General features: G+C 36.7%; 1 protein-coding gene across 1 annotated transcript in view; it reads right to left on the bottom strand.

Annotated features, from left to right (window-relative positions):
- Nucleotides 1-18,314, bottom strand: part of TEX15 (testis expressed 15, meiosis and synapsis associated) — a 59,015-nt gene extending 40,701 nt beyond the window's left edge. The window contains exons 1-2 of the mRNA XM_044225430.1: nt 18,170-18,314; nt 7,555-7,720 (exon numbers count right to left, since the gene is read on the bottom strand). Coding sequence (XP_044081365.1) covers nt 7,555-7,720; nt 18,170-18,308 — 305 coding nt within the window. The 5' untranslated portion in view covers nt 18,309-18,314. The remainder of the gene's footprint in view (nt 1-7,554; nt 7,721-18,169) is intronic.
- Nucleotides 18,315-21,406: the final 3,092 nt, after the last annotated feature.

The following is a 21,406-nucleotide window of genomic DNA, read 5'->3' as shown; positions in this document are numbered from 1 at the left end:
AGCTGGAGGGAAAAATTTTTCTAATTCACACAAGAAGTCTGGATAAGGCAGTGTAGTACTTTTCTACTGCTGCTGTAACAAATTCTTACAGACTTAGTGGATTGAAGAAAATCTTCTTTTTTTTAGAAAGATCCATTTATTTATTTTAAAGAGGGCAAACTAGGAGAGGGGAAGAGAAAGAGGGAGAATCCTGAAGCACACTTGTGGCTCAGGGGAGCCTGACAAGGGGCTTAATCCCATGACTCTGAGATCATGGCCTGAGCCGAAACCAAGAAGTTGGCCACTTAACCAACTGAGCCACCCAGATGTACCAACAAATCAAGTTTATTATCTTTAAGTTAAGTAGGACATAAGTCCAATAAGTCTCAATGGGTTAAAATAAAGGTGTCATCTGTATTATATTCCTGTCTCAGGGTCTGGGGAGGATCTCTTCACAAAATTTAATCATTTGCAGATGGAGGACTAACATCCATTTCCTTTCTAGGCTGCTCCCAAGTTCTAGAAGTTACCTGCATTCCTTGAATCATAATACCTCTCTCCTCCATCATTAAAGCCAGAAAAAGCAGACTGAATCCCTCTGAAATTTATCTTCTGTCTCCTCTCTGGCCCATTCTTCTGTTGTCCTCTTATATTTCGAAGAGCTCATATCATGAGCCCACTCATTCATATTGGGCCCACTCAGGTAACCCAAGATCATCACCATCTGCCGGTTTGTGATGTCAACCAGATCTGTGGAATCCTTTTTGTTATGTAAAGTAACATATTCACAGATTGTAAGAATCGGGATATGGGCATCTTTGGGGGTACACTATTCTACCCACAGAAGGCAGATTCTGAACTTACTCAGTTTCCCAACAATATTAAGAATTTAAGTTTCTCTTTTTCTGCCTTGATTCTCCACACTGCTGTCCACAGTTTTTATCTTTGTCTAGCTCCTTTAAGTCTTTAAAAGGCTGTCAAGCAGCAGCTAGATCTATAAGCTTCCTTGCGTGCAGTCCTTAATAGAGACACTGACTTCATTTCAGGATGTCCAGACAAGTCTCATGCTGGGTTCTAACGAGCTATACAGACTAGGTTTGTACATCAGTAAACCAATAAAAAGAATAAGACAAAGGACAGTTTAAATTATATAAGATGATTTAGAATTGTTAGAGATTCTGCAGTCTACTAACTTGGTTACCTTTTATACACGTCCTTCTTCCAACATATATACTTTAAAAAGTATTCATGGCCACACAAAACACCTTCAATTCACCTTGCAGAAAGGGAACCACCTGAAGTGTCATCCAGTCACTGCATCTAACTTCAGATCCATGTTGGGAGTAATATGCCTTCATTTCTAACAGGTCTGGATATAGATCTATATAGTTATCATCCATTCTGGCAATATATAGCTACAAGATTAAGTTATCTACACCCAAAAATACACTGGTGAAGGGAAAATAACAGGATAACTACAATTAAATTCAGAAAAGTGAAGAATGACACATTAATGGTATTAAATGGCCCTTAGCAACAGTACATCTCTTTAAAAAGAAGCTAGGATTCTCTACCCTCAAAATTCCAAAGACTAGGTAACCATAGCAAGATCATGTTTAGACAATGGTTGCAGTTAGAACTTTCAGTCTCCTGGCAGCAAACCTCTGAAACCTTTGCACCCTCCAAGGCTCTGAATTTGAAATGGCCTTTACTGCACTCCAATTTGAAACTATCCATTTCTTCCCCCCAATTGCATTTAAAATATATCTTTATTGTATAAACCTGAGTACTTCCTATTTACCTGGTAGAAAATACTTAAAAGGAGGTATGGGAAAGCTGAAGGCAACAGAATTGTGCTTTGCAGCACTTATTTCCTGTTAAATCTTTTTAAACCCAAATTCAAACTAACTTTGGAAAAGATGAATTCTTTACTTCAAGCTAATCTTATGAAGCTGATCTGTGATACCAGATCATAAGAAAAAAGGCTCTTTCTTTTTTAAAGGCCTTTTGTGTCCAAGCAGGACAGGGCCAACACACCTTAACATCCTGAATTTCTGTATAATATCGCCCCAAACCAAAGTCTCATGAAGCAAATATTTGTGCACAAGATATAAAGGATTATCACCAACTTCTCAAGTTGGCACCCTTACGGCCCAGTCTTCAAGTTAAATCCATAGTGTAGAATCTCTTATTTGCCAGTACCCCTTTCCCAGTATACAATTCATTATCAGCTGGAATGCTGTTGACTTCAAGCACAAAAACTTGCTCAATTTGGCTAAATATAAGTTGACTACTTATTATTATTATTATTATAAGAAATTCAGAAACCAGGCAGCCTTTATCAGGGTTGATAGATTTCATGGCTCCAGATATCAGTAAGGATCCAGGTTTTTTCCATCTCTTTGTCCTGCTGTCCTCAGCCTTAGGGTCATCCTAACCCTAGTCTTTTTATTACCTCACAAGGGTGTTATCAGTAACTTAAACACGCTTCCTTGGTTCACAAACGGCTTCTCTTTCCTAGAGACCTCCCAAACCAATCCATCTTGAGTGTGTTATTGACCCAAACTGATTTATTTCTGCACACCCTTGGAACCAATCATTGATAAAGTAAATGAAATTAACCATAGATGGCTCACTACATCTGGAGTGAGACATAAACAGAGATATCAAGTACTAATTCAATCACAACATTAAGCCAGGTACTGACAATCTTTAAAATGATATCCTTTCTTGATGAAATCCCAATAGTTCATTTTTGCCTTTGCTTCCCTTGCCTTTGGCGATGTTCCTAGGAAGATGTTGCTGCGGCTGAGGTCGAAGAGGTTGCTGCCTGTGTTCTCCTCAAGGATTTTGATGGATTCCTTTCTCACATTGAGGTCCTTAATCCATTTTGAGTCTATTTTTGTGTGTGGTGTAAGGAAATGGTCCAATTTCATTTTTCTGCAAGTGGCTGTCCAATTTTCCCAACACCATTTATTAAAGAGGCTGCCTTTTTTCCATTGGCCATTCTTTCCTGCTTTGTCAAAGATTAGTTGACCATAGAGTTGAGGGTCTATTTCTGGGCTCTCTATTCTGTTCCATTGATCTATGTGTCTGTTTTTGTGCCAATACCATGCTGTCTTGATGATGACAGCTTTGTAATAGAGCTTGAAGTCCGGAATTGTGATGCCACCAACTTTGGCTTTCTTTTTCAATATCCCTTTGGCTATTCGAGGTCTTTTCTGGTTCCATATAAATTTTAAAATTATTTGTTCCATTTCTTTGAAAAAGATGGATGGTACTTTGATAGGAATTGCATTAAATGTGTAGATTGCTTTAGGTAGCATAGACATTTTCACAATATTTATTCTTCCAATCCAGGAGCATGGAACATTTTTCTATTTCTTTGTGTCTTCCTCAATTTCTTTCATGAGTACTTTATAGTTTTCTGAGTATAGATTCTTAGCCTCTTTGGTTAGGTTTATTCCTAGGTATCTTATGGTTTGGGGTGCAATTGTAAATGGGATTGACTCCTTAATTTCTCTTTCTTCTGTCTTGTTGTTGGTGTAGAGAAATGCAACTGATTTCTGTGCATTGATCTTATATCCTGACACTTTACTGAATTCCTGTACAAGCTTTTGCACAGCAAAGGAAACGGTTAACAAAATCAAAAGACAACTGACAGAATGGGAGAAGATATTTGCAAACGACATATCAGATAAAGGACTAGTGTCCAAAATCTATAAAGAACTTAGCAAACTCAACACCCAAAGAACAAATAATCCAATCAAGAAATGGGCAGAGGACATGAACAGACGTTTCTGCAAAGACGACATCCAGATGGCCAACAGACACATGAAAAAGTGCTCCATATCACTCGGCATCAGGGAAATACAAATCAAAACCACAATGAGATATCACCTCACACCAGTCAGAATGGCTAAAATCAACAAGTCAGGAAATGACAGATGCTGGCGAGGATGCGGAGAAAGGGGAACCCTCCTATACTGTTGGTGGGAATGCAAGCTGGTGCAACCACTCTGGAAAACAGCATGGAGGTTCCTCAAAATGTTGAAAATAGAACTGCCCTATGACCCAGCAATTGCACTACTGGGTATTTACCCTAAAGATACAAACGTAGTGATCCAAAGGGGCACGTGCACCCGAATGTTTATAGCAGCAATGTCCACAATAGCCAAACTATGGAAAGAACCTAGATGTCCATCAACAGATGAATGGATAAAGAAGATGTGGTATATATACACAATGGAATACTATGCAGCCATCAAAAGAAACGAAATCTTGCCATTTGCGACAACATGGATGGAACTAGAGCGTATCATGCTTAGCGAAATAAGTCAAGCGGAGAAAGACAACTATCACATGATCTCCCTGATATGAGGAAGTGGTGATGCAACATGGGGGCTTAAGTGGGTAGGAAAAGAATCCATGAAACAAGATGGGATAGGGAGGGAGACAAACCATAAGTGACTCTTAATCTCACGAAACAAACTGTGGGTTGCTGGGGGGAGGGGGGTTGGGAGAAGGGGGGTAGGGTTATGGACATTGGGGAGGGTATGTGCTTTTGGGTAAATTGGAAGGGGAGGTGAACCATGAGAGACTATGGACTCTGAAAAGCAATCTGAGGGGTTTGAAGTGGCAGGGGGGTGGGAGGTTGGGGTACCAGGTGGTGGGTATTATAGAGGGCACGGCTTGCATGGAGCACTGAGTGTGGTGAAAAAATAATGAATACTGTTTTTCTGAAAATAAATAAATTGGAAAAAAAATTATATCCTTTCATGTAAATGTGAAAATTTTTTAAAACAAAAAGGGTCAAACTGATACAAATAAGGCAATGGACTTAAGAATAATTCAGTTTCTCTTTTACCCATTAAGACTAGCTCAATTTTCTTAACTCTTCAAAGCATCTCTCAAAACTCTTAAGAATAATCAGTCCCAGGGGAACCTGGGTGGTTCTGTTGTTAAGTGTCTGCCTTTGGTTTAGGTCATGATCCTGGAATAGAGTCCTGCATCCAGCTCCTTGCTCAGCAGGAAGCCTGCTTATCCCTATCCCTCTGCCTGCTGGTCCCCTTACTTGTACATGCGCGCGCGCTCTCTCTCTCTCTCAAGTAAATAAAATCTTAAAAAAAAAAGAAAAGTAAATATTTCCTTCAGCTCAGGTCATGAACCTGGAGTCCCAGGATCGAGTCCTGCATTGGGATCCCTGCTCAGTGGGGAGTCTCCTTCTCCCTCTGTCCCTCCCCCTTCTCATGCTCTCTCATATAAATAAATAAAATCTTTAAAAAAAATAATCAGTCCCTCATCTGTGCACCTATATCTCTATTATTTTTTTTAAAGATTTAATTTATTTATTTGATAAACAGAGTGCACAAGTTGTCAGAGAGGCAGGCAGAGAGAGAGGAGGAAGCAGGCTCCCTGCTGAGCAGAGAGCCCAATGTGGGGCTCAATCCCAGGACCCTGGGATCATGACCTGAGCCGAAGGCAGAGGCTTTAACCCACTGAGCCACCCAGGTGCCCCAGCCACCCAGGTGCCCCGACCTATATCTCTATTATAACATTTTATTTTATATTTGCTTGTATGTCTTTTTTTTTTTTTAAGACTTTATTTATTTGACAGAGAACACAAGTAGGCACAGAGGCAGGCAGAGAGAGAGAGAGAAGCAGGCTCTGCACTGAGCAGAGAGCCTGATGTGGGGCTCGATCCCAGGGTCCTGGGATCATGACCTGGGCCGAAGGCAGAGGCTTTAACCCGCTGAGCCACCCAGGCACCCCGCTTGTATGTCTTTTAAACTAGAATGTGAACTCTTTAAGACAGAAAAAAAAACACTCATTGTTCTTCAAGCGTTACCAAATATGATGTCTGACACAGCAGGTACTGAGATGTTTTAACAAGTGATGGAATACACAGATGTTTAGATTTTTAATGCTTTTGCTGATTTCAGACTTAAGAAGTAGTAGATGGAATGCAGATAAGAAATGGAAATTGGTATCCTTTGGAGATACTTGTTTTGCTGAGCCCATAGATCTAGTAACTCCTCTAAAGAGAATGACAGAAAGAAAAGCCATGGGGCATCTGGGCAGCTTACTCAGTTGAGCATCCAACTCTTGGTTTCAGCTCAGGTCATGATCTCAGGGTGGTGAGAGAGAGCCCGGAGCCAGGCTCTGTGCTCAGTGGGGAGTCTGCTTGAGATTCTCTTCCTCTCCCTTTGACCCTCCCACCACTCTCTAAAAAATAAATAAAATCTTGAAAAAAAGGAAGAAGAAACTCACAAAGCAGGTAAATCAGACAAAACCAGTATATGGTAGAAAGACCTATTAAATGAGTATAAAGTACTATGGGAAAAAATGAGTTTGTCTAATTGGACAAATAACTAAGAAATCAGTATTTGCTGGGTGGTTGTTTATTTGCAATGTTCTAGCCTATCATGTATTTTTGGGTAATTTTTCTAATTTCTCTAAGATCAACAGGTTGTAAATTAAGTGTTGGGCAGGAGAGCATTATGAAAAAGGACAAAATTTTAAAATGCCTAAAAGAACTGAAGCCAAAGAATACCAGGAATTAATTTTTGATTAAACTTTTAATTCATTCTGGAAGTGGCAGGATATATCCAGTCCATTCCACTTTTGCTCAAAATTATTGTTTTTTAGATGACAGAAATGCTGTCAACTACATCTGTCATTTCTACCAATTCAAAGTGATATCAGAGGGTAAGTATGTTTAAGTCAAGAGGAATTAATTCTAAAACAAAAAAAAGAAGCCAAAAACATTCTAAAACAAGTTCTAACCCACACTTAGAACTTGTTTTAGAATGTTTTTGGTTTCTTTTTTTTTTGTTTTAGATGAAGCTACAGTTAGGTTTTAAGTTAAATGCCAATTAGTGAAGGAGAAAAAAAATCAGAAAATGAAAAAGGTAAAATTGTGTTCACATAAGATCTAGATTAATAAATATAAAGTGTTTACAATGAGAGCTCTGCATGTGTTTTTCTTCTTTCTTATAAAAACAAAATAATGGATTATACCTTCCCCCAAAGTATAAGCAGTACCTTTTAAGAAATTAATATTAAACTAATTTAACACTCTGTTAACTATACTCAAATAAAAAAAATTTTAGAAGAAAAAGTGGCTCTAGTGGAAGAGCTGGAAATAGCCAGATACAATCCAGCCAAATTAAAACAACAGCTAAGTCTCTGAACAGTTGAATCAAGGGAAAAAAGTTATTTTCTGAATACTTTAACTATTTTATATTACACAGGAAGCACAGGGAATCTACAAAATGGGTGCTTAATAAATGTGCTGATGTAAGTTTCTGAAAAATTATCAAGATTAAAAAAATTACAAGTGTCTGAAATCTGTCTACATTAACCTGTAAAACTTATTAATCAAAATCTTACACTTAGCTCTTCACTATTATACAAGGCCAGGAGAAGCCAACAAAATAATAATCTCTGTACTTATTTTCTTAGTAATACTTACCAAATTTCTACTCAAATGGTAGAAATTACTAATTCTTATGACTTCATAGCAAAAATAAAAAAACCCAAAATCTCAACCTTCTTTAGGTTATAGTAACTTACCTCTTAGAAGTAAAGTTTTTTTCCAACTCCTCATTGTGAACCAGTTTTGTATCCCCAAACCGCCATGATGACTGCAGATCACAGCCTAGATCAAGCTGGCACTGGGTAAGAGTATCATGTATGAAACTATACTCTCTAGTATTGGTGCAACAAGATGACAAGTAAACTAAAGATAAAGAAAAGAGACGTCGTTATTTGACTTTAAAACTATATCTTTGTACATCTACATAATGACATACATAACTATAATATCAAAACCAGAAAAATGATATTGGTAAAATCCACATATCTTAAGATTTTACCAGTTTTACAGGCACCTGTGTGTGTACAGTTCTGTGAAATTTTGTCCTTTGTGTAGATTCATGGTAACCACCATAATCAAGATACACTAGTTTTTCATCCCACAAAGACCTTCCTTGAGGTGTTTTAGAAATAGAATCATACTGATAACTGTATTCCCTTTCTCTGCCTCTAAATCTTGAAAACTACTATTCTCCATCTCTATAAATTTTGTCATTTCAAGAATGTGTTATAAGTAGAATGTTTTAGTTGTGACCTGTGGACATTGACTTTTTTCATTCAGGATAATCCCTTTGAGAACCAACTAAGTTGTTACTTCAATAGATGTTTTCTTTTTATTGCTGAGTAAGTACTCTACGGTATGGATGTATCATAGTTTAACCACTCACTGGTTATAAACCTAGGTGGTTGTCTATTTTTGGCTATTACAAATAAAGCTGCTATGAACATTTGTGTATAGTTTTTTTGTGTGGATGTACATTTTCATTTCTCTGGGATAAATGCTCCCAAAGTGTAATTGCTGGGTCATTCGGTAGTTCCATGTTTAGTTTCTAAAGAAAACTATTGAACTGTTTTTCAAAGAGTGGCTGAGGTATCTGGTTTCTACTGGTTATATGACTTTTGTTTCTCCATATCTTTGCTAACATTTGGCATTGTTATTCTTTTAATTTCAGCTGTTTTAACAAATGGATAGTGATACCTCATTGTGGTTTCCATTTCCTTAATGGCTATGATGTTGAACATCTTTTTATGTTCTCATTTGCCATCTGTACATCCTCTTTGGTGAAATGTCTGTTCATGCCTTCTTCCTCACTAACTGGATTGTTTTACCACCTTTTTAAGCTTACTAATGAGTTTTGAAAGTACTTTATATGTTCTGGATATGAGTTCTTTTCATATATGTGATTTACAAGTGTTGGCAAGGATGTAGAGGAAAAAAGAACCCTTGTGCACTATTGGTGGAAATGAAGTTCTTCAAAAAATTAAAAATAGAAATACCATATGATTCAATAATTTCATTACTGAGTTTTCACCCAAAGAAAATGAAAACACAAATGTGAAAAGGTACAAGCACCCCCATGTTTGCTATAGCATTATTTACAGTAACCAAGATAAAGAAGCAGCCCAGGCATCCAAGAATAGGTGAATGGGTAAAGAAGATGTGATACACACACACGCGCACGTGCATATCCATACACAAAATGGAATATTACTCAGCCATTAAAAAGATGAGATCATGCCATTTGCAACAACATGGATGGACCCAGAGGGTATTATGCTAAGTAAGTCAGAGAGAGAAAGACAAATACCATATTATTTCACCTATATGTGGAAAATTAAAAACAAAAAAATGAATAAACAAAAAGTAGAATCAGGCCTATACATAGTGAAACTGATGGTTGCCTGAGGGAAATGGATGGGAGGATGGGCAAAATGGGTAAAGGGAAATGGGAGATACAGGCTTCTAGTTAAGGAATGAATAAATCAGGGGGAGAAAATGTACAGAGTAGGGAACATAGTCAATGGTACTGTAGCAATGTCGTATGGTAACAGATGGGAGCTATCCTAGTGGTGAGCACAGCATAATGTATAGAATTACTGAATCACTATGTTGTACATCTGAAAATAATATAACATTGTGTATAAACTATACCCCCCAAACCCCAAAACCCCATTTTCTTCCATTCTAAGTTTTCTTTTCACTTACCTGTCTTTCAGAAAGTAAGTTTTTTAATAGTGATGAAGCCAATTTATCTTTTTTTTTCTTTTTTTAAAGTTTATTTATTTTAGTGATCTTTATACCTAACATGGAGCTTGAACTCACAACCCCAAGATCAAGAGTTGCATGCTTTCCCAACTGAAACAGCCAAAGGCTCACCCATGATTGATTTTGAATTATTTTTTGTGTGAGTTAGGGAGAAGTTCCTTTTCTTGCCTATGGATGTTGTCCAGTTGCTTCAGCAACATCTGATGAAAAGACTACTTTTCTTGATTGAATATAACTTTGTAAAAATTAATTGAAATAAAATCAAATGAGCATATTAATGTGGGTCTATTTCTGGAATCTGTTCTGTTCCATTGATCTATCCCTCTGCCAATGCTGTACTATCTTGATTACTGTAGCTACATAGTAAGCCTTAGTACTGAGCAGAGTAATTACAATTTCTTTTTCTATTTCTAAATTGTTTAAGCTATTTCTAGTTTCCTTGCCTTCTCATGTAAATTTGAAAATAAATTTGTTTATTTAGAAAATGACTTGCTAGGATTTTGAGAAAAACTGCAATAAATCTAAATTCATGGAAAACCAGTATTTTCGTTAGGTTGAGTCTTCTAATCCATAACACTGAGTCTTCTAATCTAGAAGTACACCTCCCTAATAAATTCTCCTTGATTTCTTTCATCAGCATTTGCAGTTTGTTTGTTTTTTTGTGTATCTGAGAGAGTGTCGTATAAGCAGGGTGGGGGAGGAGCAGAGAGAGAGGGAGAGAAAGAGAATCTTAAGCAGGCTCCACGCACAGGGTGGGGTGGCAGAGGGGAAAGGGGCAGAGGGAGAAGGAGAAGCAATATCCCTGATGAGCAGGGAGCCAGATGTGGGGCTCCATCTCAGGACCCTGGGATCACGACCTGAGCTGAAGGCAGTCGCTTAACCAACTGAGCCACCCAGGTGTCTCTTGGGAGTCTGATGTTTAACCAACTGAGCCACCTATGTGCTCTAATATTTGCACTTAAAGCACAAAAACACTATACATGTTTTGTTAGATTTATAAAAATACATTTCAAGTTTGGGGCTATTATAAATGGCATTATGTTTAATATTTTGATTTTCATGTATTCTTAGCTAATATGTATTCAATTAATTTTTCTTTTTTAATTGAAACAGCTGATATACAGTATTACATTAGCTTCAGATATACAACATAGTGATTCAACAATTATATACATTCAATATTTTATTCTTTTTTTACGGCTGAGTAATATTTGTGTGTGTGTGAGTGTACACACACATACCACACCTTCTTCATCCATCCATCCATCCATCGACACTCAGGATGGTTCTACAGTTCTTCTATTTTGATCTTGCACCCAGGAAGCTTGATGAACTTATTAGAGAGGTTTTCTTTTCTTTTTTTTTTTTTTTTTGTAGATTCTTTGGGATTTCCTATGTAGAGCATTATGTGACCTTCAAACAGAAACAATTTTATTTCTCTTTTTTCTATCTCTGTCTTTAAGTTAAATTTATTCCGTTTTGCACTGGCTACAATTTCCAGTACTATGTTGTTAAGAATGGCAAAAGAGAAGGTTCTTGCAGTCTTCTCTTACAAAGCTTCAGTTGTTCATCATTTAGTGATGTTAGCTCCATGTATCTTTCCTCCAGTTAAGGAAATTCCCCTGTTGTTATTTTGCTGGGTCTCTATCCTGAGTGTTGAATCTAGTTGAATGCTGAATTTGGTTGAGTGCTTTTTTTGCAGTAATTAATATGATCATGTAATTCTTCTTTATCCCTCAGAAACAGATTCACTTTCAAATATAAAACCAGGCTTGCATCCATGAAATAAAACTCCTTTGGAGGTAGTGTAAAATCACTTTATATACAGTACTGCTGAATTCTTATATTTTGTGTAAGATTTCTGTGCCAGTGTTCATAATGGATATTGGTATGTGTTGTTCCTTTTTTTTTTATTACATTTGTCTGGTTTTAATACCAGGATGATAGTGGCTTCATAAAATTATTTTCTATGTTCTGGAAGAGGTTCTGTAGAATTTGTATCAACTCTTTCTGAATTTTCTCCAGTAAAACCATCTGGGCCTAGAGATTTCTTTCCAACAGTGTTTTCAATTATGAATTCAATTTCTGCAATAGTTATAAATAAAGGTGTTTGAATAATCTACTTAGTATTGTGTGAATTTTATTACTTTTACTTTTGACAAACTGGTCCATTTCATCTAAGGTGTCAAGTTTATGTAAGTAGATCTGTTCACAATATTTCCTTTTTAACCTCTAAATACCATGGGTCAGAAATGTTATTTCATTTTATTCCTGATAGTGGAATTTGTGGCATTTGTGTCTTCTATCAGTCTTGCTAAAGGTTTGTCAACTTTTTGATTTTTTCAATCAACCAGATTTTTTGTTTCATTGACTTTCCTCCTTCTGCTTGTTTTGGGTGTTATTTTTCTTCTATTTTCTTAAGGTGAAACTGAGATTACTGTTATGAAATCCTTCCTATTTTGTAAATTTAATTCCAGTATAGATTACATACAGTGTTGTATTAGTTTCAGGTGTACAATAGAGTGATCCAACAATTCTATACATTATTTAGTGTTTATAAGTGTACTTTTAATCCCCTTCACCTATTTTACCCATCCCCTCTCCCCTCCCCCACTGCTAATCATAAGCTTGTTCTGTAGAGTAAGAGTCTGGTTTTGGTTTGTATCTTTGTTTTCTTAAATTCAACATTACGATTTTCTTAAATCATATGGTATTTGTCCTTCTCTGACTTATTTTGCTTAGCATTATACTTTCTAGATCCTTCCATGCTGTTGTAAATTTCAAGATTTCATTCTTTTTTATGTCTGATTAATATTCCATTGTGTGTTCATGTGCATATATACCACATCTTCTTATCCATTCATCTAACAGTGGACACTTGGGCTTCTTCAGAGTTTGGCTACTGTGAATAATACTGCAGTAAACATAGAGGTGTGTAGATCTTTCACATTAGTATTTTTGTATTCTTTGGGTAAATACCCAGTAGTGAAATTACTTGATAATATGAAATTCTTCCTATTTTCTAATGTATTTAGTGCTATAAATTTGTTAGCAATCCTTTAGCTGTGTCCCTCAAATTTGATATGTTACACTTTCATTTTTATTTGATGTATATTTTTATTTCCCTTGAAATCTCATCAGTAGTTGAAAATGTGTTATTTATTTTTCATTTCTTCAGAGACTTACATATTACTTTGTTAATTTCTACTTTGCATATGGTCTAAGAACACATTCTGCAGGACTCCAATTCTTTTAAATATGTTGAGATGTGTTTTGTGGCCCAACATATGTCTATCTAGGTAGGTGTCAAATCAGCATTTGAAAAGAATGTCTACTCTCCTGCTGTTGGGTGAAATTATGTACAAATGTCAGTTACATTCTGTGGCTTGACAGTATTAAGTTCTTCCATATTTTTGCTGATTTTTTGCCTTGATGTGGGGGTTAAACTCACGGGGCCTGAACTTCACAACCCTGACATAAAGACCTGAGCTGAGATCAACAGATGGATGCTGAATCAACTGAACCACTCAAGTGCTCCAATTGCTGGTTTTCTGTCTCAACAGTTTTATTTTTTTTTTAAATTTAAATTCAAGTTACTTAACATATACAGTAGTATTGGTTTCAAGAGTAGAATCTGGTGATTCATCACTTACTTATAATACACCCAGTGCTCACCCCAACAAATGCCCTCCTTAATGCCCATCACCCATTTAGCCCATTCTACCAGCCCACCCACCTTCAACCCTTAGTTTGTTCTCTATAGTTAAGAGTCTCTTATGGTTTGCCTACCTCCCTGTTTGTATTTTATTTTTCCTTCCCTTCCCCTATGTTCATCTGTCTTATTTCTTAATTTCACATATAAATGAAATCATATAATATTTTACTTTCTCTGATTTATTGTGCTTAGCATAATACACTCCATCTAGTTCCATTCATGTCATTACAAATGACAAGATTTCATTTTTTTGGCTGCTGAGAAATATTCCATTGGAGTGTGTGTGTGTGTGTGTGTGTGTACACACACATCACATCTTCTTTACCCATTCATCAGTCAATGGACATTTGGGCTCTTTCCATAATTTGGGTATTGTTGATAATGTTGCTATCAACATTGGAATGCATGTTCCCCTTCAAATCAGCATTTTTGTATCCTTTGGATATATACCTAGTAGTGCAAGTGCTGGGTCATAGAGAAGTTCTATTTTTAACTTTTTGAGGAACCTCCATACTGTTTTCCAGAGTGGCTATAACAATTTACATTTCCACCAACAGTGTAAGAATGTTCCCCTTTCTCTACATCCTTGCCAACATCTGTTGTTTCCTGAGTTGTTCATTTTAGCCATTCTGACAGGTGGTATCTCATTGTCGTTTTGATTTGTATTTCCCTTATGATGAGTGATGTTGAGCATCTTCACGTGTCTGTTAGCCATCTGAATGTCTTCTTTGGAAAAATGTCTATTCATGTTTTCTGCCCATTTCTTTACTGGATTATTTGGTTTTGGGGGGGTGTTGAGTTTGGAAAGTTCGCTATAGATTATGGATACTAACCCTTTATCAGATATGTTATTTGCAAATATCTTCTCCCATTCCAAAGGTTATCTTTTAGTTTTATTGATTGGTTCCTTTACTCTGCAGACACTTTTTATCTTGATGACTGATGAGGCTAGGACTTCCAGTATTATATTGAACAACAGTGGTGACAGCAAATATCCCTGTCATGTTCCTGACTCTAGAGGAAAAGCTCTCAGACTTTTTTTCCACTGAGGATATTAGCTGTGGGTCTGTCATATAAGGCCTTTATGATGTTGAGGTATGTTCCTTCTATCCCAACTTTCTTGAGAGTTTATATAGAGAAAGGATGCTGTATTTTGTCAAATGCTCTTTGGGCATCTATCGAGAGGATCATGTTCTTATACTTTATTAATTTGGTGTATCATGTTGATTGATTTGTGGATTTTGAACCACCTCCACAGCCCAGGAATAAATCCCATTTAATCATGGTGAATAATCCTTTTAATGTACTGTTGGATCCAATTAGCTAGTATCTTGTGGAGAATTTTTTCATCCATGTTCATCAGGAAATTGGTCTGTAATTCTTTTTATTGGGGATTTTGTCTGGTTTTAGTTATACCAATTTTTGAGAGAGGTGCACTAAAGTCTCCAACTACATTTCTTCTTTCAGTTTTAACAATTTTGCTTCATGCATATTGAAGCTCTGTTGTTTGGTGCATACTCATTGAAGTTTGCTATGTCTTCTTGGTAGACTAACCCTTCCATCATTATGCTCTATCTCTGTTCCTAGTAATTTTCTTTCCTCAGAAGTCTACTTTATTGAATATTAATAAAGCTACTCTCACTTTATTTTGATTGTTTGCATGGCCTATCTTTATTTTATAAAAATGTGTATCACTATATCTGAAGTGAATTTATCTACAGTATATATTTGAGTCATTTTTTTTTTAAAGATTTTATTTATTTATTTGACAGAGAGAGATCACAAGTAGGCAGAGAGGCAGGCAGAGAGAGAGAGGAGGAAGCAGGCTCCCTGCTGAGCAGAGAGCCCGATGTGGGGCTCGATCCCAGGACTCTGGCATCATGACCTGAGCCGAAGGCAGAGGCTTTAACCCACTGAGCCACCCAGGCACCGAGTCATGTTTTTAATATATTGTGTCAACTTCTATTTTTTAATTGGTATATTTAGATCATTGACACTTAATATAAGATATGTTGGGGCTTAACCTTGCCATCTCCATTTTTTTTCCCCTTCATTGTTCAATTCTCTATTTCATTTTCCTGACCATCTACGGGTTGCTTGGACATTTAAAAAATTCATTTTTATCTATATTCATAAAAACTTTTAATTCTGAGGTTAACTGTAGATTCACATGTAGTTGTAATACATAACATAGAGCGAGCCTGTACCCATTCACCCAGGTCCCTCCAAAGGTAGTATCTCACTTTATAATTATTTCCTCCAAATTCCTAGAGAATCACATCACATAATGTTATAATTTTTCTCCAGTTGTCAGATACAATTAGAAAACTCAAAAGGGAGTGCCTACATGTCTTAGTTGGTTAGGCTTTGGCTCAGGTCATGATTTTGGGCTCCTTGGATTGACTGTTGCACTGGGCTCCCTGCTTGGTAGGGAGTCTGCTTCTCCCTTTCCATTTCCTCCTGCTGGGGAGCTCTCTCTCTTTCTCTCTCAAATAAATAAGAGAAATCTTAAAAAAAAAAAAAAAGAAAAGAAAACGAAAACTCAAGAGAAGGATGGCCCCATTAAATGTCCCTATATTTTGACTCTCCCTATTGTTTGTTCTTCATTCCTAATGTTCCCAGATTTTTTATTTTGACCTTTTCTCTTTAGGGAATTTTGTTTAACCATTCTTTCAGGTTAGATCTGCTGATGTAAAATTTTTAGTTTACTTCATCTGACAATGTTTATTTCACTTCTGTTCCCGAAGTGTTTTTCTGCTAGGGACAGAACTCTGGGTTGACAGTTCTTTTCTTTCTACACTTGAAAATGTGTCACTTCCTTTGGACTCTATGATTTCTAAGGAGAACTCTTCTGCCATTCAAAAAATTCTTCCACTATAGGGGCACCTGGCTGTCTCAGTTGATAGAGTATGTGACTCTTGATCTTGGGGTCATGAACTCAAGCCCCTGCTGGAAGTAGAACTTACTTTAAAAACGTTTTTTTTTTGCCGCCAAGGAGCGTGGGTGGCTCAGTTGGTTGGATGGCTGACCCTTGGTTTTCGGCTCAGGTCATGATCTCAGGGTCCTGGGGTTGACCCCTGTGTCAGGTTCTGCACTCAAAGAGAAGTCTGCTTGAGGATTTTCTCCCTCTCCCTCTGCATGCTCTCTAAAAAAAAAATGTCTTAAAAAAGTTGTTTTTCCCTATAGATATATGGTTGCTCTAGTTGCTTTCGAGATTTTTCTCTCTTTAGTTTTTGGAAATTTGAACATGATGTGCTCTAGCATGGACTTTTTTGGGTTTATCTTCTTTATTAAAGCTTATTTGGCCCTTTGACTATATAGGATTTATGCCATTTTCCAAATTTGGGAGATTTTTAGCCAATATTTCCTCAAATACTTTTCCACACTCTTTCTCTTTTACTTTGGGGGCACTGAGGACAAAGATGTTTAATCTTTTGTTATTGTTCCACATGTCCCTGAAGCTCTGCCAATTTTTTTCTATGTTGTTCAGACTAAGTAATGTCTATTGTTATTATCTTCGAATTCACTGACTCTTCCCAGTGTCTTCTCGATTCATCTCTGGAACCCATCCACTGAGTTATTTCAATTATTGTATTTTTCAGTTCCAAAATTTCTACTTCGTTCTTCGTTACATTTTCCATTTCTTTGCTGAGATTTTCTAGTCTTCTTTTGTTTCAAGAGTGTTCATAATTGCTTACTGAAACATTATAGTGGCTGCTTTAAAAGCCTTGTCAGATCATTCAAACTTCTGTTTCATCTGCCTGTTGGCATTTGTGGATTATCTTGACTCATTTAAGTTGAGATTTTCCTGGTTGATGGTAAATGAATGATTTCAAAAAATTATATCTTGGTCATTTTGGATGTCAAGAGTAAGATACTCCGGATCATATTTAATATTGGGTTTCAGCAAACTTCTACTGCAACTGAGCCAGCAGGAGAATCTGCCAGTAGGGGAAGGCAGGGGGTAATCGATTCTTTAGTACCAGGTGGGACTGACATCCTGGCTCTCCACAGGGTCTCCAATGACACTGTGGGGGCTGCTTTATTACGTAGAAGTCAATGCTCCTGACTCAGCCTCCACGAACAGAGAGGGAGAGGTATGGGTGCTTTCTAATTGGCAGGTGTGATAGAAGTCCAGGCTCCTTAGTTGGTCTTTATTGGCTCTACTCTGAGAAGGGGTGGCTTATTATCATGGAGGAGGGGTGGAAAACCATGGACACTGTAGGGGCAGGGGATGGCAGGGAGGGGAACTTGTTACTGCCATGAAGGGGAAAGGTATAAGTGGAAGTCTAAGTCCTCCATTTAAGCCTGTGCTAACAAAGGTGTGCAGGTTATATTCCACCCCCTAGTTTTTTGTAGAAGTAAGGTATTTATTGTCAACCAGGTTTCTATTTCTCTAGGATGTGCCTTTCCCAGTTCTTGGCAAGGGAGAAGAGACTTTTCTTGGGGCTTTCTATGTCTGTTCCAGCTGGCATTGCTGGACTGTTGGCATCGAATCTAAGACATGGAGGAAACAAAAAAATAAAATCTAGAGAACTTACTGAAATGACATTCTTGATTTCCAGGGTTCTTAGCTGGTCCATTTTCTTCTCTAAACTTTTCAAAGTCTTCTAATATTTGTTTTATGCATGATATCCAGAATTTTTAAGTGTACTTATGAGATATGTCTGTTCCATGAACGTTTGTGTGTATACATGTGTGTTTAAGGAATTAAAGGAATGACTTAACCAAATTTTATATAGTCAAAACAAGACAAACATAAACTAAGAATCAGAGAAATGCAGTAATAGTTATGAAATAAACCTATTTCTCATAGAGACAGTATACATCACCTTTCCCAGCTGTCCTTCTGATCTTGGGAATAGTGAATTTTTTCAGAGGATTGACTTCTACACCAGTAACTAATAAAGGTTCACCTGTTGAATTCATTTTCCATAGTGTCTTGTGTTTAGCAATCTCTTTCATTTCCATTTTGTTGGTGGCCTAAAATCGAACCCAAATTATTAAACAAAAGATCAATAAATACACAAGAGGCAATGGCAGTAAAAAGTTTAAAAATTCTTACATGGAATTAAATATATATTATTGGTCACATTCACAACCGATTCCAATCTCAATTTGCCAGGTTACCAAAAATAAAAAATGAACTAACAACTTTAGCTTTTCTGTAATTTTTTGAATATTTATTTTATAGTTTCTAATAGTTCTTTTCTATGTAATTTATGTAACTAAAATTGGGTAAACCAAAAGTCTGTGTTCCTAAAAAGCTTAATAACTTCCAATTTTTGTTCACATTTGGTAAAATTCTTGGCAGTCTATTTTTTAAAGTATTTTGCTGACACATTTCTGTGAATAGAATGATATTCTCTAAATCAGAATCTCTGCCTCTGGAAGAAACTTACTAAAGTTATAAACTAACTACTGCATGACTATCCCACAATTGCCTAAGCAGTCACCCGTCTCCCCACTGGCTATTGTTCCACACCATCACTCTAAATGGATTAAGACCTCATATATTATCATACTAGTAACAGATTTCTTTTCTTTCCTCCTTCTTTCTCTCTCCAGCCCTCCCTCCCCCACCACCTAACACAATAATTCTTAACCTTTCAAGTAGAACTCATACTAGGTATTGAAGGAGAGTTATGGAGCCAACACACAGAGAAATATATGTAGACATGGATCTTTCATACCATTTCATAATACGGTTCACAGGCCTCCTGATAGCTATCAACTGCTTGGTTCAAATGTAGATCATAATCTACATTAACAGCTGCCAAAATTCTATAGACGGATCACAAAGGAGAAGATTCTACAGCAAGTTCACAAAAGATCTTGCCCTCAATCTCCACTTCACCATTTATGAAAGACAATCTTACAACCTCCCAATCAAACATGGATCAGAATAAGAAATGGAAAAAGAGGACAGAGACCTCTAGAAATACAAGAAAATCAGACTTTTTCTCATCCAGTGTCAATAATAGACACTAGTAGTGTTGCCTCCTAACAAGAATACCCTTCAGATACACTAGCTTGAGCCAAGGTGCGTGGCTGGCTCAGTTGGTAGAGCACATGACTCTTGATCTTTGGGTTGTGAGTTTCAGCCCTGTGTTGGAAGGGAAGAATAGCTTATTTAATGACTTAAATTACAAAAAACAAAACAAAACAAAAAAAAAAACAAAAAAAACCCCAAAACCCTCTTCAGTTAATCATGATCTATACCTATTGCACACAAAGGTATACTATCATCAGTTAAATAAGAGCCAAGTACTGCAACAATACTCAATATTGCCTTTAGCTACAGTTAAATTCTATTTTCAGTAAAGATGAATACTATCTCAGCTCTATGGTTTCTTATAAAATATTCCTCTAATAAAATTTATTAATAAAGTAGATCTCTGAAATTCACTGATTTTGTTCCTTAGTGCTTAGAATAATACTTAGCCACAAAGTACGTTAGAAAGTTTTTTTTTTTTTAAAGTAAGCCCTATTCCCACCATGGGACTTGAGCTCATAACCCTGAGATCAACAGTCACATACTCTACTGAGTGAGCTAGACAGATGCCCCTCAAGGTAGTTAAGTTAAAAACTATGATGAAAGATGAATATTCAGGGCACAATGGTATTCAATGTTTTTTATCAAATAAGTTGCACCCAGCAATTTTTCAAGTAGGAATAAACTTCAGCCAAACAAATCAGCCATGTTAAAGTAGTAACAAATCCATACAGATCTTTACATTCATATATCACAATTCCATAACCATTATATTTATACTATCTTTCTATACATATGAAAATTTTTTTCTATTACATACTGCAGAATATATACAATAGTTCTATAACCACTGTCCATGTATTTACATATATCACTTATTTTTATATATGTACAAATAAAATCAGGAAGTCTGAATTCTGACTATTCATGCTGAGGGTGTCCTATTAGGTCCTGGGTTATTCTAGGTGAGCAGTAGAAAGAGAATCATTAGCCATCAGGAAAATCAAATCAAAACCACACTGAGATACCACCTTACACCAGTTAGAATGGCAAAAATTAATAAGGCAAGGAAACAACAAATGTTGGAGAGCATGTGGAGAAAGGGGAACTCTCTTACACTGTTGGTGGGAATGCAAGTTGGTACAGCACTTTGGAAAACAGTATGGAGGTTCCTCAGAAAGTTAAAAATAGAGCTACCCTCATGACCCAGCAAGGGCACTACTGGGTTATTTACCCCAAGGATACAGATATAGTGAAAAGAAGGGACATGTGCACCCCAATGTTCACATAGCAGGAATGTACACAATAGCTAAACTGTGGAAGGAGCAGAGATGCCCTTCAACAGATGAACAGATAAAAAAGATGTGGTTCATATGTACAAATGGAATATTACTCAGTCATCTGAAAGGATGAAGACCCACTATTTGCATCAACATGGGTGGAACTGGAGGAGATTATGCTAAGTGAAACAAGTCAAGCAGAGAAAAGCAATTATATGGTTTCACTCATATGTGGAACATAAGGAATAGCAAGGAGGACATTAGGAGAAGAAAGGGAAAACTGAATGGGGGGAAATCAGAAGGGGATACAAACTATGAGAGACTATGGACTCCAGGAAACAAGCTGAGGATTTCAGAGGGGAGGAGAGTTGGGGAATGGGTTAGCCTGATGATGGGTATTAAGGAGGGCACATGCTGGAATGAGCATAGGGTGTTATATGCAAATAATGAATCATGGAACACAACATCAAAATTAATGATGTACTGTATGGTGACTAATACAGCATAATAAAAAAAAGAAAGAGAAATATTAATTTTAAAAATTTCAGGAATAGTTAATGCACAGGGCACAGCATATATTAAGTTCCTAACAGATACTTGAATGAATGAATGAAAGAAGATCAAACAAACCAAAAGCAAAAAGATTTCCCAACAACTAAAACATCTTTCATATAGGACTTGTATATTATGAGCAGATTTAAGCTAATACATTTAAGGATTATACAAGGGGCGCCTGGGTGGCTTAGTCAGTTAAGCATCTGATCTTGATTTCAGTTCTGGTCATAATCTCAGGA

The sequence above is a fragment of the Neovison vison genome, chromosome 11, assembly GCF_020171115.1.
Source record: "Neovison vison isolate M4711 chromosome 11, ASM_NN_V1, whole genome shotgun sequence".
Classification (NCBI taxonomy): Eukaryota; Metazoa; Chordata; class Mammalia; order Carnivora; family Mustelidae; genus Neogale; species Neogale vison.
This window is presented reverse-complemented; position numbering and strand designations above follow the sequence as displayed.